Below are 13,045 nucleotides of genomic sequence, written 5' to 3' on the forward strand. Positions count from 1 at the left end.
TCCAGCAAGCTCTCTACCGTGTCCTTTCTCTACCTAACATCACCCCCCACATGCTAGTTACTGTACAAATCTTGGACAGCTAAGTTTTCACTGATCAGCCACCAGATTGGCAATTTCCTAAAACAAAGCTGATTTACTTGTAGAGGGATAGAGAGGAAGAAAGTGGCTGCATGACGTGTGCTCCTTGACACGTGACAGTGAGCCAGCTGTGTCTGAAGAGACTCTTAGCCCTCATCTGAGAGTAGCTACATCTAGCCCTCCATCTATATCCAAATCAGGCAATAGCTGTATTAATTTCTGTATCTGACTGACATACAGGTAAAACACTGACTCCTTCTGATGCAGTAAGCGCCCCCCTCCAACTGTTATTCTATCAAAAATAACCAGTGAAAATTATTGAGACTACAAACACAACTAGACATCTCCACATTAAACCTGAAATGTCCTTGGAAATCCGTGGTCATTGTTTCGATGTTCTAGGTAGTATAGTAATATATTCAAAATTCTTCATTACATCTAAACATCAAACATAGTTCATTTTTATGTTAATTCCATTAGAATTCAAATTCAGTTTTGCATGGATTTTTCAGTAATGATGCCAGGAATTATCTATATCCCAAACCTGTGATAGCATAAGAACTCATCTACTGTGGCTCTCCAAGCTAGTGCTTTTCAGTTTTTATTTTCGAAGATAAGCAGCAATGATTGGCTATTGTTTATGGATCTATCCAGTGTTCAAGAATTGCTTCTTGAACATAAAGACTGCAAAGCTGGCAGGTGGTCTCTCTTCAGCACAACACTTAAAAATTATCACATTCTGTACAGAGAAAAAGAAAAATAGACAGTGGCAGAAGGAATACACTTCAAGATGACAGAGAGTAACTGAAAGACTCTAGTGTAGAGTGGAGCAAATAATCAAGTCTGAGGTACACCACCTAGAAGGAACAAGTGAAAGAACCAGAGCTGCTCATTCTAGAGAAGTGCACACGAAGAAGAAACAGGGTGACAGTCTTCAAATACGTAAAGAATAGCTGGGTTTGCCTTTATCTTATGTTTATTGTTACCAGGTTAAGAAGTAAGAAGTTTAAATTGTTTCAACACACATTCAGATAAATATGAATAAAAACTTTCCAACTGCCAAGACTTGTACAGACTATTGAGAGGGTTTGCAGAATCTCTGTCACTGGAGGTTTTAAAAACATGACAGACAAACATCTGTCAGATTTAGGCACAACTGATTCCCTTTCTGTGTCAGAGGACAGACTAGTTCATGTCTTTGGGTCACTTCCTACTATACTTTATACAATTCTACAATATAATAAATCCCCCTAGAATGGGAGAAAGTCTTCTCCAAAATGGGGTTAATTAACATCAGTGCTTGAAAAGACAAGCAGAGCAGAATTTTGGCTGTTTAGACTACCGAAGATAGAAAGGGCATCAATATAGCTCAAAATATGCCTGCTGTAGAAACAATGGGTACAGAGTTACTGGTGTCAAAATTAATGCTGAGGTAAGAACTGCTCTTAAAAAGTCCTGAAAGGCTGCACTTCAATTAACGTTTTCTAAGAAACAGAAGAAAGGTTTCAGAAGAAAGGAAACAGAAGAGACCACAAGGGCTCAAATATCTCAAAAGAAGACTTGTGACATCCACTGCTATAGAAACTCTACTATTGTTTGTGAAGAGAGTGCTTTTTTTTTTTTTTGGAGGTGATATTGGAGATTCACTTTCTTGGGGAAAAACTTGTCTGACTCTAAGATGTTCTTTAAGATTAATCTCTCTAGCTTTATTTCAGTGAAATAAGAAGGACTTGGAAATCAAGCATATGTACTTTAAGTGCCCCTCCTCTAAACAAAACAAAAAAATTTAAACTGCCCATCAGCATCAGACATGATCGGTTTACAGGAGTATACCACTGGATGCCCGGAGACATCAGAATAACCAGCGATTAAAGCCTCTAGGAACTCGGGGAGAAAGCGATTTGTTAAGAGTACAACCTATTTACGCTATTTCTCAGGAAAACTGCTTGCATTGTCTATGCCATCCCAGAAAGACTCCAGCTATTCAGGAGGCAAACTCTTTTGTTGCAGATGTTTAGGAGCTGAGAGGCAACCAGAGTAGCTATGCTTGCTTATGCGCCTTAGATGAGATCACGTAAATGCACACAGGGAACATGCTGCTCTCCTGCTATCAGAAGTTCCTGACTGAAGAGCAGGTGAAAGCAGACCTGCTGCAGAATGCAAATACAACTGCCAAAAAAATAAACAAACATGACTTTCAGACTTGTCAAGGCTTGTCTGAAACAGAGCATTAAACTCAACAATGGTCTAATGCTTCCTACATCAGGAGTGTTTTGAAGGATTATGTTTATTGAGTTTTTGGGCAACTTTATGATGACAAACAAGATGGAGTCTCAGCTTGGATCACAAAGCAGTAGTTTATCAACTCCCAACACCTGGTGATCATTAGTTAATCAGAACTGAGTGTTTTAAACAGACATATTGGTGTTCAATTTCTTTCCACATCAAGTTTACAGTAGTGCAGGTCTCTCTGCATCCCTGGTTTTAACAACGATTTATTCATTGTAACAGGAGAGTAATACTCTTAAGATATCTACCCCTTGCTCTTGTGGTAGGAACTTGCTATATTTTAGAGACCACATTCTTTAAGCTACACACAGACACTTGAAAAAATATATATATTTATAAAAATGTACCTGTAATGGGGTGTATGGAGAATATTCTTTCCTTGTCACTGAAGATGCTGTATTTTATATTTTCTCCTGTAAATTTGCGTTCATAAGCTTCTACAGTTAGAAGTGATGTACCTATGGAAGCAATAAGACATTTTCATCATGTCCACTTTAGAAGGTTTTATTCTAATTTTATATTATTGTGATTAATAACAGATGCACAGACAAACACCTATGTACTAGGCTAGGTGCTTATCCATGAATTAAAATAGTAGACAATAAAAATAACTCCTCTGTGACTTTTACTGCATTACAGTTTCATAGGCAAGGCCCTGCCTATCCCTCCTTGCCCAGTAAATTACCCATCTGACCACAACTTCATCACCTGCCTAAATAAAATGATGAGTTTTAACTTTTCCTAATTGCAAACTCCCATGTACCACTGGAATTACCTCTTACCTGAAGTTGTATGTATTCCTTTTATTCAGGTTATGCTGTCTTTGGTCATTTAAATCTCACCTTTTCATTAATTCTTTTAAGGAAAACAGTCCTTTTTTGTGCATCATAGGAATGCAGGTTACCCCTGAATCACCATAAAGAGTTTATTTTTCCTTCATTTACCTGAATTCAATTTGGATTTTTGAACAATATTTCAAATGAAATATTCTTGAAAATTTTAATTGGCCATCTTCTGACAGAATGAGAAGAAGAAACTACATGCATAGCTATGTGACAATTCAATCAGAATCCAAATTCAATGAAAAGAGCAATGATTTAATATAGAATACAAGAGGCATTAAATAAAAGAGGAAAAATGCGGAACTGAATACATTATCCTGCTCAGAATCATCATGTTTAACAAAAATGTAGTAAGCTTAAAAAGCATTATCAAGATTTCCAAATAATTATTATTTTCAAGTGAGTTATGAAATTGTTTAGTATATAAGGCAATTTATTTTAATGGATTTTAATTATTTAATTTAATTATAATTGATTCCATGCAACTGTGATGGAATGAGAGTACTGTGCAACCTGAACTCTTCCAAACAGCATTACAGACAACTAGCTATTTTATTACATTACAAAGGACACTCTGTTCACACTCAGTGTCCTGGATGCCACAGGAAAGGACTTTATTTTTAGTGTAAAAATGAGAGGAAATCTTGCTCTTAAAACTATCGGCTACCTTCTTTATTTTAGCGTTGTTACTTGTTAAGAGCAGGAAATTTTAAGTGGTTTGTCATTTGCTCATCTGACTGTCAAAAGCAAAAATATGCTGATTTTGACAGATATAATTTTCTGTACTAGTCAATATATTTATAAGATATTTACTAGAAAAGTTCTGGAAGTATGATCCAACCATCCAATAGGTAAAGACTGATATGAACGCTGCACTGGGGTTTTTTTAGGAACTAAAATAGGGGGTTGTAGGTTGAATTTTCATTGCCAGGCAACTTTGATTTACTACAGAAGCCTGCAAGGGCAATCATTCATAGCACCCTCAGAGCACAGTTAAAGATAAGAAAAAAATTCAAGGTCCGAAGAATGTCACTATTTATCTTCTAATGCTGTCAGCAGTCTTTTTGTTTGTTTGCTTGCACGTTTAAAAAGAAAAACTACCAGAAATAAAGGAAGCAGCAGCATTTCTACTTGAATCCCTGTTTTTCAAGGGTTAGGTTAATAAATCATTGCTCTGGGTCCTCAAATCCTAATCCTTTAAATTTCATATTTTTCTTATTTTCACAAATTGTTTTCAAAATTGTTTACAACTTCTTTTTGGCAGAGAACAAATTTCTTCTGTTTCTGATACCTTTCACAGAAAATGACTCCTTCAAACAGCGAATTTTTACAGTTCCTTGTCAAAAATATGACCAAACTCTAAGGTCTGTTGTGACACAAACAGGGCCTACACAGGTAAATAGCAAAAGACAGTACCCATCTGCCAGAGTTCTCAATTTCAAGTATATGTGACTCAAATACTGCTTCAAGCAGAGGTCGTAACATGTAACACTTAAAGTGAAGAACACTAAGAGGAAGGTAGCTTTCTGTCTGCAAAGCACACTGAAATGGCACGAGAATAAGATCAGCACTGAAGCTAGTGCAAGGACGGACGACAGGATCATCGCAGAAAGCAGTCAGATGGGCTTGGAACACTATTCAATCAACTTAGGGATTAGTTAAGAATATTAAAGGAAGTGAAGAGTGATTTAAAATGTTTATATTTAGGTTTTTTTTCAGTTCAGTCAGACAACCTGATTGCATTTGGAAGTATCTCAAGCGCTTTAAATGGCCAACACATCAACCTTTACATTATAGCTAAGGACTTGAAACTCAAGTATGGCAGCATGGACGGTCTTTGCCTACCTGGCCAAATAGACTCAAAAGCTTTTTCTGTACCCTGTGTTTGGACATAATATATACACCAAAAATGAGCTACTGTATAATCTATATCATTGGTTTTTTTCCCCTCTTCTCTACTCATTGTAGTAGTCTCTTTTTCCCTCCTTTGTCATCTAACCCCAGTTCATCCTTGCCACTATTTCCTGAGACCTCTTAATTGCTAATGAAAGAAAAAGCTAACTGAGCATAAAGAGATGACTTACAGAATAAGAGATAACATATTTTATATCTATTAGAAAAAAAAAAAAGAGGAGTCAAAAGTTTTACTGGTGAATCTGTCTCCAGTGAAGTGCTATGCGAACAACCATTCAAATGAAAGCTTGGCGAATAATATAGGTTTCTTACCCTCTGGAGACTGCGGCGACTTGATTATTTATTGACTGGCTTCTAAGTGCCTGTTCTGTTGTAATGCAGTTTATAATATTTAAAGACATTAAATATTTAATATTAAACAAAAAGTAGAAGAATGGGGTTTTCTGAAGGTCATTAAACTTGGAGGTCAAACACTTGAATCTGACCACAAGGACCAATTCCTGAGGCACTCACGCAACTGACAAGTTTAGACTAAATTAAAACTAAGGACCCTTGGCTTTGGCTTTCGTTGTTTATACTATTCAGACATTTTTATTCTTTTTAAAATAAACTTAGAGTTTTCCCACTCTATTAGTTAAGGCAGAAATAAAATTAGGAGGAAAAGCCACATTTATTAATACCAGTTCTACAAATAATCAGTATGTAATGTAAATCTCCCCTGGACTGAATACACTGGTACCATTCATACTTGTAGGGGTCCCAGGATCCCATATATCCTGTAAGCTAACTTCTATGAGAGTTTTAATTACAATCATGCTTTTTTCCCCACTGAAATGTAAAATATTTGATATTTACTTATGCTTATATAAATAAGAAAATACTACAAACAGAGCCAAACCATTATTAGTATTTGCTAAAATCTCTCATACTCTTAAAAGAATTTGATCTTCTTAGCAAATAGACTTTTATTAAATAAACAAACTAAAATTTTGGGATAAAACCCTCCTGTTTACCCTGAAGCTTTGCTAAATTTCCTTTAATCAAAACAACTTAAATTTAATCTTATTTATATTTTCTATAGATTGAATGGGAGAACAATCTGACTATGCCATTGTGTTACTTCAGTTCCTTGGGGCATTTCCATAATTTCAGGCTGGATTGTCTAGCCTGATCCATGAATGTATCTACACTCAGGAAAATTTAGGATCAGATTAGCTTATCTATTGCCATAAAGCTCTGGGGTTTATTTTCTTTCTTTAAATCAACACTTGTTTCCTAACAAAACCTATCTTCCCTCTTATTATTTTTCCTTAACTAGAAAGAAATTTAATTAATGCAGGATTAATGCAGGTTAAGCCCATCTCTCCTGAAAAGACTGAAACCCCAGGGCCTTGACCTTACTCCCCTGGGAAGCCTGACAAACAGGTTCTCACGACACTTTCTGAAAATACAAGCCCGCTGCAGCAAAGGGGAGACAAAATTGAGAGCCCAGGGCTCGCCACCCTGGTCTCTCCACTTTCTGGACACCTAGGATGGAGGGCCCCCATACGTCACCACAATTGACTCTCAATGTGTAGATCAATGAAAAGACAGAAAACAGCAGATTAACACACATTGCTGTGACATCCGAACTGTATCTTCTGGAAGCAGCAATTCCCCCAGGGCAGACTCTCCTTTGCAAAGTGACACATGATTAATTACTGTACAGTGCTGACTGTAGTAAAACAGGGTTTGGAGGCCTTGGGCTATCTGTGACTTACATTCAGAGAAAAGTTCAATTTTAGGGTGTCCAAAACTACTTGTAAATCCTGGTCAAATTCATGGAATAAAAAGCATTTTTTAAATGTCAGGACAAATGTGTTTAGGGATTTTTTTTTTTTTTTTTTGCATTTATAATAGAAACAATAAATGAAGCACTGGTTTAAAAAAAAATTAAAGAGCTTCTTATCCCATAGGTTCAGAGTGCTCAGTATGGAGTGAAAGGGAACTGCTCCTCTGCCTGAGGAGACCCGAATCTACACCTTTCATATTTCAGGAGAGTGTTTTAACCACCAGGTTACTGCACGCTCCACTCTTTCCTGTTGGAAGCCTTCCACTTTTTTCCAAAATCCCACGTTTTTTGACAGACAATGAGAGAGCTAGAAGGATGCTCCAGCCTGGTGGTTTGATCACTCATCACAACTTTTTAAAAATAGCCTGAAACCAAAATACTTCATCTATGGTTAAAAAAAAAAAAAAAAAAAAAAAGTAAATTAAAAAAAAATTTTCACCTTATTGCCTATTTTCGATCTGTTAATTGAAACATCAGTAATACTCACAGCATCATCTTTACCTTTAAATACATTGCTGAAAATTTGGCTTGTAGACCCAAACAGGCACAGAGGACAGAATGGCTGAGTAACCACAGCAGAAATTACTGCAACAGCCTTCTTCACCCTTCATTCTCTATTCTGTTTGTAATTATCCAAGAGCATTGATTGGTTTTCCAAAATTATTAACACATTTTTTTACCAATTCCTAATCAAATATATACAATGTTACTCAAGATCTAAGAATTCACTACTCTCACAATACCCTTAGGATATAAAGGAATATTACTTTCATTTTACTGAGGGAAATTTGAACTATAAAGAGGATAAATGACTTGTTCAAGGTAAACCTCATGAGGCAGTGTTTGAACCAAGAACATAGTGCAGGTCAGATCTTTAAATACATCTGGTCAATTGTATAGTGGGATTTGTGGGCAGAAAAACGTGAAAGGTACTCCTTTCTGCCCCTCATTAGGATGAGCCCATCCCCTGAAGCAAGAAAAGATACTTACCACATCTAATTGGCAGGAGGCATAACTACTAATATTCTCTGAATGATAAAAAGTAGAGCAGTGATTCTCATAACGGAACAAAAATAAATAAATCTGTAAGCACCTTATGATTGAAGCTGGTTTGGCTATAGGTAGCATTGAATAGGGCAGGCTCTACCAAGAGACACACTGTAGAAGCCTGTCCAAGTGAGAATGTACCACAGACTCCAAACTTCTCTCCCCTTCACCTCACCCTACCCCTCAGTCTCCTTCTTCTGGAAAGTCCAAAACTTCAGTAAGGTTTTAGAGTATCTCTCAAAGCTACTACAGTTCATGAAGGGTTTTGCAAAAATAAGAAATGTCATGGTGCAACTGGTACACACCACTCATCTCATCTGAGCTTGTGCGCGTTGGCAAGTGAAACAACGAGTAAACGTTGTCCACCCATCATTAAAATAATTTTGCTAAAAGAGTGAACCCACTGATGCTCAGGGTTTCCCAGGGTGAGGGATGGAAACGCATCACCTTTGACAAGGGAGCTTTCTGTTTGATGTGAGCATCACTGTTGTACGTTGGCAGCAAACTCAAGAGCCAGACAATGCCTCCAGCTAACAGACCATGCTGCTTTTTCATGCTGGTGCACTGCAAAAGGGCAGATGGGTATTTGCTACATCCAAATTAACTTTTCCCTGCTGCTGCACAGGAAAAAGGTTTCCCTATACTATTCATTACAATTACCATTCCAAAAGGAGGGGAGATTGGCAGCCATAAGAACACAAATTGGGATTTGATACCCACCTGCTGCACTGTTCTCAGGCACGCTTGCTTCATACAGGTTATGGCTGAATGAAATCTCCTCCTCTTGTTCTTCTGTAAAGATAATTACCATAGCTGTGGCTGTTCGAGGTGAGATACCTTGATCTGAAGCTGTCACTAGCAGCTGGGTACCGAAGTCCTTGGAAGCCAAGGGCTCCTGAAGAATGATGTCACCTGTCTTCATGTCGATCTGAAATACAGTTTCTGCTGTCGTCAAACTAAAAACAACAGCTCCATTTGATCCCAGATCCATGTCCTGCGCTCTTACGGTGGCTACGGTCTCATTCACAGGGGTTTCAGCAGGCACAAAGGCCCTGATAGGATTCTGCAAAAAAACAGGATCATTGTCGTTGACATCATCAACGTGCACCACAATATTGACAGTGGTGCTTCTTGGCAAATGGCTGCTACAGTCACTTGCCACAGCCCTAAATGTATACTGGGATTTGGTTTCCCGGTCCAATGCCTTTGTAATAACTATAGACCCCGTTACACTGTCGATAGCAAATGCTCCGAAGGTGTCATCAATGAGGGAGTATGTAACTTCGCCATTCAGGCCATCATCTTCATCAGAAGCAAAGAGGTCAAGGATGGCTGAGCCTTCCTCTAGGTCTTCTCTCAGGGATAGTTGATACTGGGTCTTTGCAAACAATGGGTTGTGGTCATTTTCATCCAAGACTGTTAGATAGAGCTGTGCAGTGGAGCTTCTCGAGGGACTGCCTAGGTCACGGCACTCAATTACAAGAGTGAAATTGCTGACATCTTCTCTGTCTAAGCTACGAGTGACCAGCAGTTTTCCTGAAGTGTTATTTAGTGTGAAGTATTCTCCAACATTTCCACCTTTCAAACACATAAAAAAAATTATCACAAACAATCGCTTTAGAAAAAAGAATCCCTTGTGAATACTGCTATGTTAATTGCAATAACATGATCCAATTGCTCATACAGCTGGTGCACTCATGTGCTTTTCACATATTTTATTCCTCTTATACGAATTAAAACCTGCATTTCATTTAAATCAGTGGGTGGCAATGACAGTAAATACAGAATGTCATATCAATTTACAGAGTGGCTATTTTGCCAGATGCACGTCTTTTTTCCCAAAGCAGCACACCTTATAAAAATCTCCTGCAACTATGCTGCTGCATAGCAACCTCTTCCCAACCTTAGTTACAAATTCCAGAAACCTATAAAGCATTGCTGACAATTGTAATTACTTGCTCCCTGTTCTCTTCTACAAACCTGTCCCTTGGAAGTGAATAGCTGTGCAAGGTCTTGATTTGGGGGGCGTGGGGACAGGGAGGTAAATATGAAGCAGTCAACAGAAAAGTCAGCATTTTTAGTAACGGGGAATGGCATACACACTTTATAACATGTAGAAAGACCAAAAGGTAATTAAATTAAAGATCATAAAAGATTGTGAAATTAAAACCAAGAAGCCATAAAGGAATTCATAACTGTTTCTTCAAAGAAAAATGTGTTGGCTGTTACCACAGTAGCTATCTGCCTACATTTGAGCTATTGCTGAGAGCCACAAACCAAAGTAAGCACAGCAAACTTGTACTTGTGCAAAGATATTACAGGAAGCTTTGAACAGCTGTGGAGCTTACATTGGCACAGTGGACAATGGGAGAGTTTGGCAATATGAAAACCAAGTATGACATTACTAATTGCTGGGTGAAAGAAGCTCTCGTGAAATAAAATTAAATAAATAAAATTAGATTAATTCTTGTACTTATTTGCAAGGGTATATTTACTTTCAGGACTTCCACAACTATAACAAAAAGGACAAAATTATGCTTCATGATTAATGCCTCCTTCTAGCATTTGGTAGTTTTTTTGTTTTTCTTTTCTGCACTATTTCAAATCCAGAAAGCAGACTGAAAGTATGCCTGGAAAGTGCTTATTAATGCTGACAAAGGGGTGAAAGATCTTTTTTTTTTCCACATGAAAGAAGCACATGGACAAGATGGGAAATAGGGAGGCCTGGTAAAATCAAGACCAGTCTAAAACTTGCATACTGCTGTTTATATACTTCCTGATTTATACTAACAAAAATGATGGAGTGTAACTTACCAATTATTTTGTATCTCAGAGCTCCGTTATTGCCAGCATCCATATCTACAGCCCGGGTAATGTAAACGACAGAAGGCTGTTGGTTCTCTGGAATACGGATCTCAGAGGTGGGAAAAAGAAACGTGGGAGAGTGATCGTTTTCGTCCAGCACTGTGCAGATAACTGTCACCGTGCTCGACAGCAACGGGGTTCCACTATCTCGAACCAAAACTAAGATTAATAAAAAGAAAGCAAATTTTATGCAACGGTTGTGGGTGCAACAATAGACATTCCTTAATAATAGCAGAATAGGAGAGTTGTTTGTGCTATGCAAAAAGCACATGCTCTTCTCTACCTGAAAATCTTACCACTTCCATCTAATTCAGACAGCATGACAAAAGGTAACACTGGTAGGAACACCACAGCCGTTCTCACTTCCCATTTTACAGGCACTCATAGATATTTCACACTGTTACCTTTAATATTGAAAACCTCCTGGGTTTCCCTGTCCAGTGATGCAGCTGTTACAAGTTCTCCACTCTCCGAGTTCATCTTAAATTTCTCATAACCAGTTCCTGGTAAGATTTCATACCGAAGCAATGAATTCAGTCCTTAAAAGCAGAATGGAAGTCTTAGTAAAACACAGCCACTCTCCTCACATTCAGGTCTACAGATTTGTCTCTTTCTTCTCCCCCTCCCCAGCAAATGGGTTATGGATGAAATTATTATTTTTAATGCAGTGAGTAACTGCTTCTTCTTTAGCACAAAAATCCTTCAAAATCCTTGTCCAGATGCTGCTTTGTGCCTGTTTTCCAGCCACTCAAAGTGACCCCCGTAACATTTCTAGGCACTCAGGGCATGTCTCCAAACAAGCTGACATATCAACATGGTGCAAGAGAGCTTTAACTTAGACTGCGGAATCCATGCGTTTGTCTTCTGCTCTCGCTGAGGTAGGTAGTTTATTTCTCAACAGGATGTCAGGCAGAGCACCGGGCTGCTCTGGCAGCTCTGGTTCTCCGCTTAACTTCACATGGAGCCAATGCAAGTATCTCTATGCAGTATGCCACTGAATAGTATAAACATTCAGAGAAAACATCCACTTCTTGGCATGCCCACCAGTTCCAAATATTCATAATACTGAGCAGGCAGGTGTCTAAGTCCCATCAGGGCTCACAGGGTAGCCATCTCCTAGTTGTCTTCAACAGACAAGCCAATTTGGTGGCCATTCCCACAGCACATCTCAGGCCTTTTAGACGGCTCCCGCTTGTAGCCAGTCTCTGAAATGATACTGCTTGGTTTTATAAAGTCGTGCAGGATTTCCAGAAGAGAAGGTTAAAGAGTTTCCTCCCCTCCAAGTTTTTCTGAATGCCAATTCCATTCAGGTCCTAGTCAGACCTACCATTTGTATATAGTACAGGGATATTAGCCTTCCTCTCTTTCTCTGGGAAGTAGGCTAAAACCGTACAGGCTTTTAAAAACCTTTCTTTCAAAGTTGCCCGCCTGAGTTGAACAAGAAATGTGACTCCATATTCTTACCTATTATGGTTATAAAATAATTTCTTTCATACTTCTAGTTTCAACACCCTCCTGAGAAAAGTATAATGTCATCACCATCACACTTATATTATTAACTTTAATGAGTTTAATCCTACATTATACTTGAAGGCTTGTACTATTGTGCTTTTTTTTCTTTTTTTTTTTTTTTCCAAATTTTTCTAAGTTTCATTCAATCATTCTGTGTTTTTCCAACCAACAACCAGTCTTTTAGTAGGGTAGGGTCAGTTGGAGCACCTGGAAAACTACAGCACTCCTAGTCATACGAAAACTGCTATTCAGAGTCAAACACTGCCTGCCTGTTCTCATTTGCTGCAGTTGAAAATAGGACAATATGCACTGGAGTTGATGGAGAAACACCAGTGTGAGAGAAGAAACAGAGCCTACAGTTTTTAACATCCATGACTTCCTTTGTTGCCTTTGAATAGCTTTGCTAAATAGTTGACAACGCTAGAGAATTATTACTGTAAATGCATTTGCACCTAAATGAAGTCAAGGGAGGGATATATTCATACAATACAGAGCAGAAGGAAAAATGAGTTATAGAAATCCCTCCAGCTTTCCCGAAGAAAGGAGAAAAATCACAGCAGTAAGGACAATCAAGGAGAATGTCTTGAAAGTTTAAGGTTACCAACACACATTATCTGATATTAGATACCATTTAACTACATTTAAAAAGATACTCACAGCTCTGCCT

At 38.1% G+C, this 13,045-nt stretch overlaps 1 protein-coding gene across 1 annotated transcript in view; it reads right to left on the bottom strand.

Moving 5' to 3' along the window:
- The window catches only part of DCHS2 (dachsous cadherin-related 2), a gene marked incomplete at both ends in the record, with an annotated part of 117,873 nt that overhangs the window by 13,850 nt on the left and 90,978 nt on the right, over positions 1-13,045 (bottom strand). Inside the window, 4 exons of the mRNA XM_082315313.1 lie at positions 2,715-2,825; positions 8,722-9,579; positions 10,816-11,025; positions 11,271-11,405. Coding sequence (XP_082171439.1) covers positions 2,715-2,825; positions 8,722-9,579; positions 10,816-11,025; positions 11,271-11,405 — 1,314 coding nt within the window. The remainder of the gene's footprint in view (positions 1-2,714; positions 2,826-8,721; positions 9,580-10,815; positions 11,026-11,270; positions 11,406-13,045) is intronic.

This window comes from Platalea leucorodia (assembly GCF_965183815.1).
Source record: "Platalea leucorodia genome assembly, chromosome: 6".
In the NCBI taxonomy this organism is placed as follows: Eukaryota; Metazoa; Chordata; class Aves; order Pelecaniformes; family Threskiornithidae; genus Platalea; species Platalea leucorodia.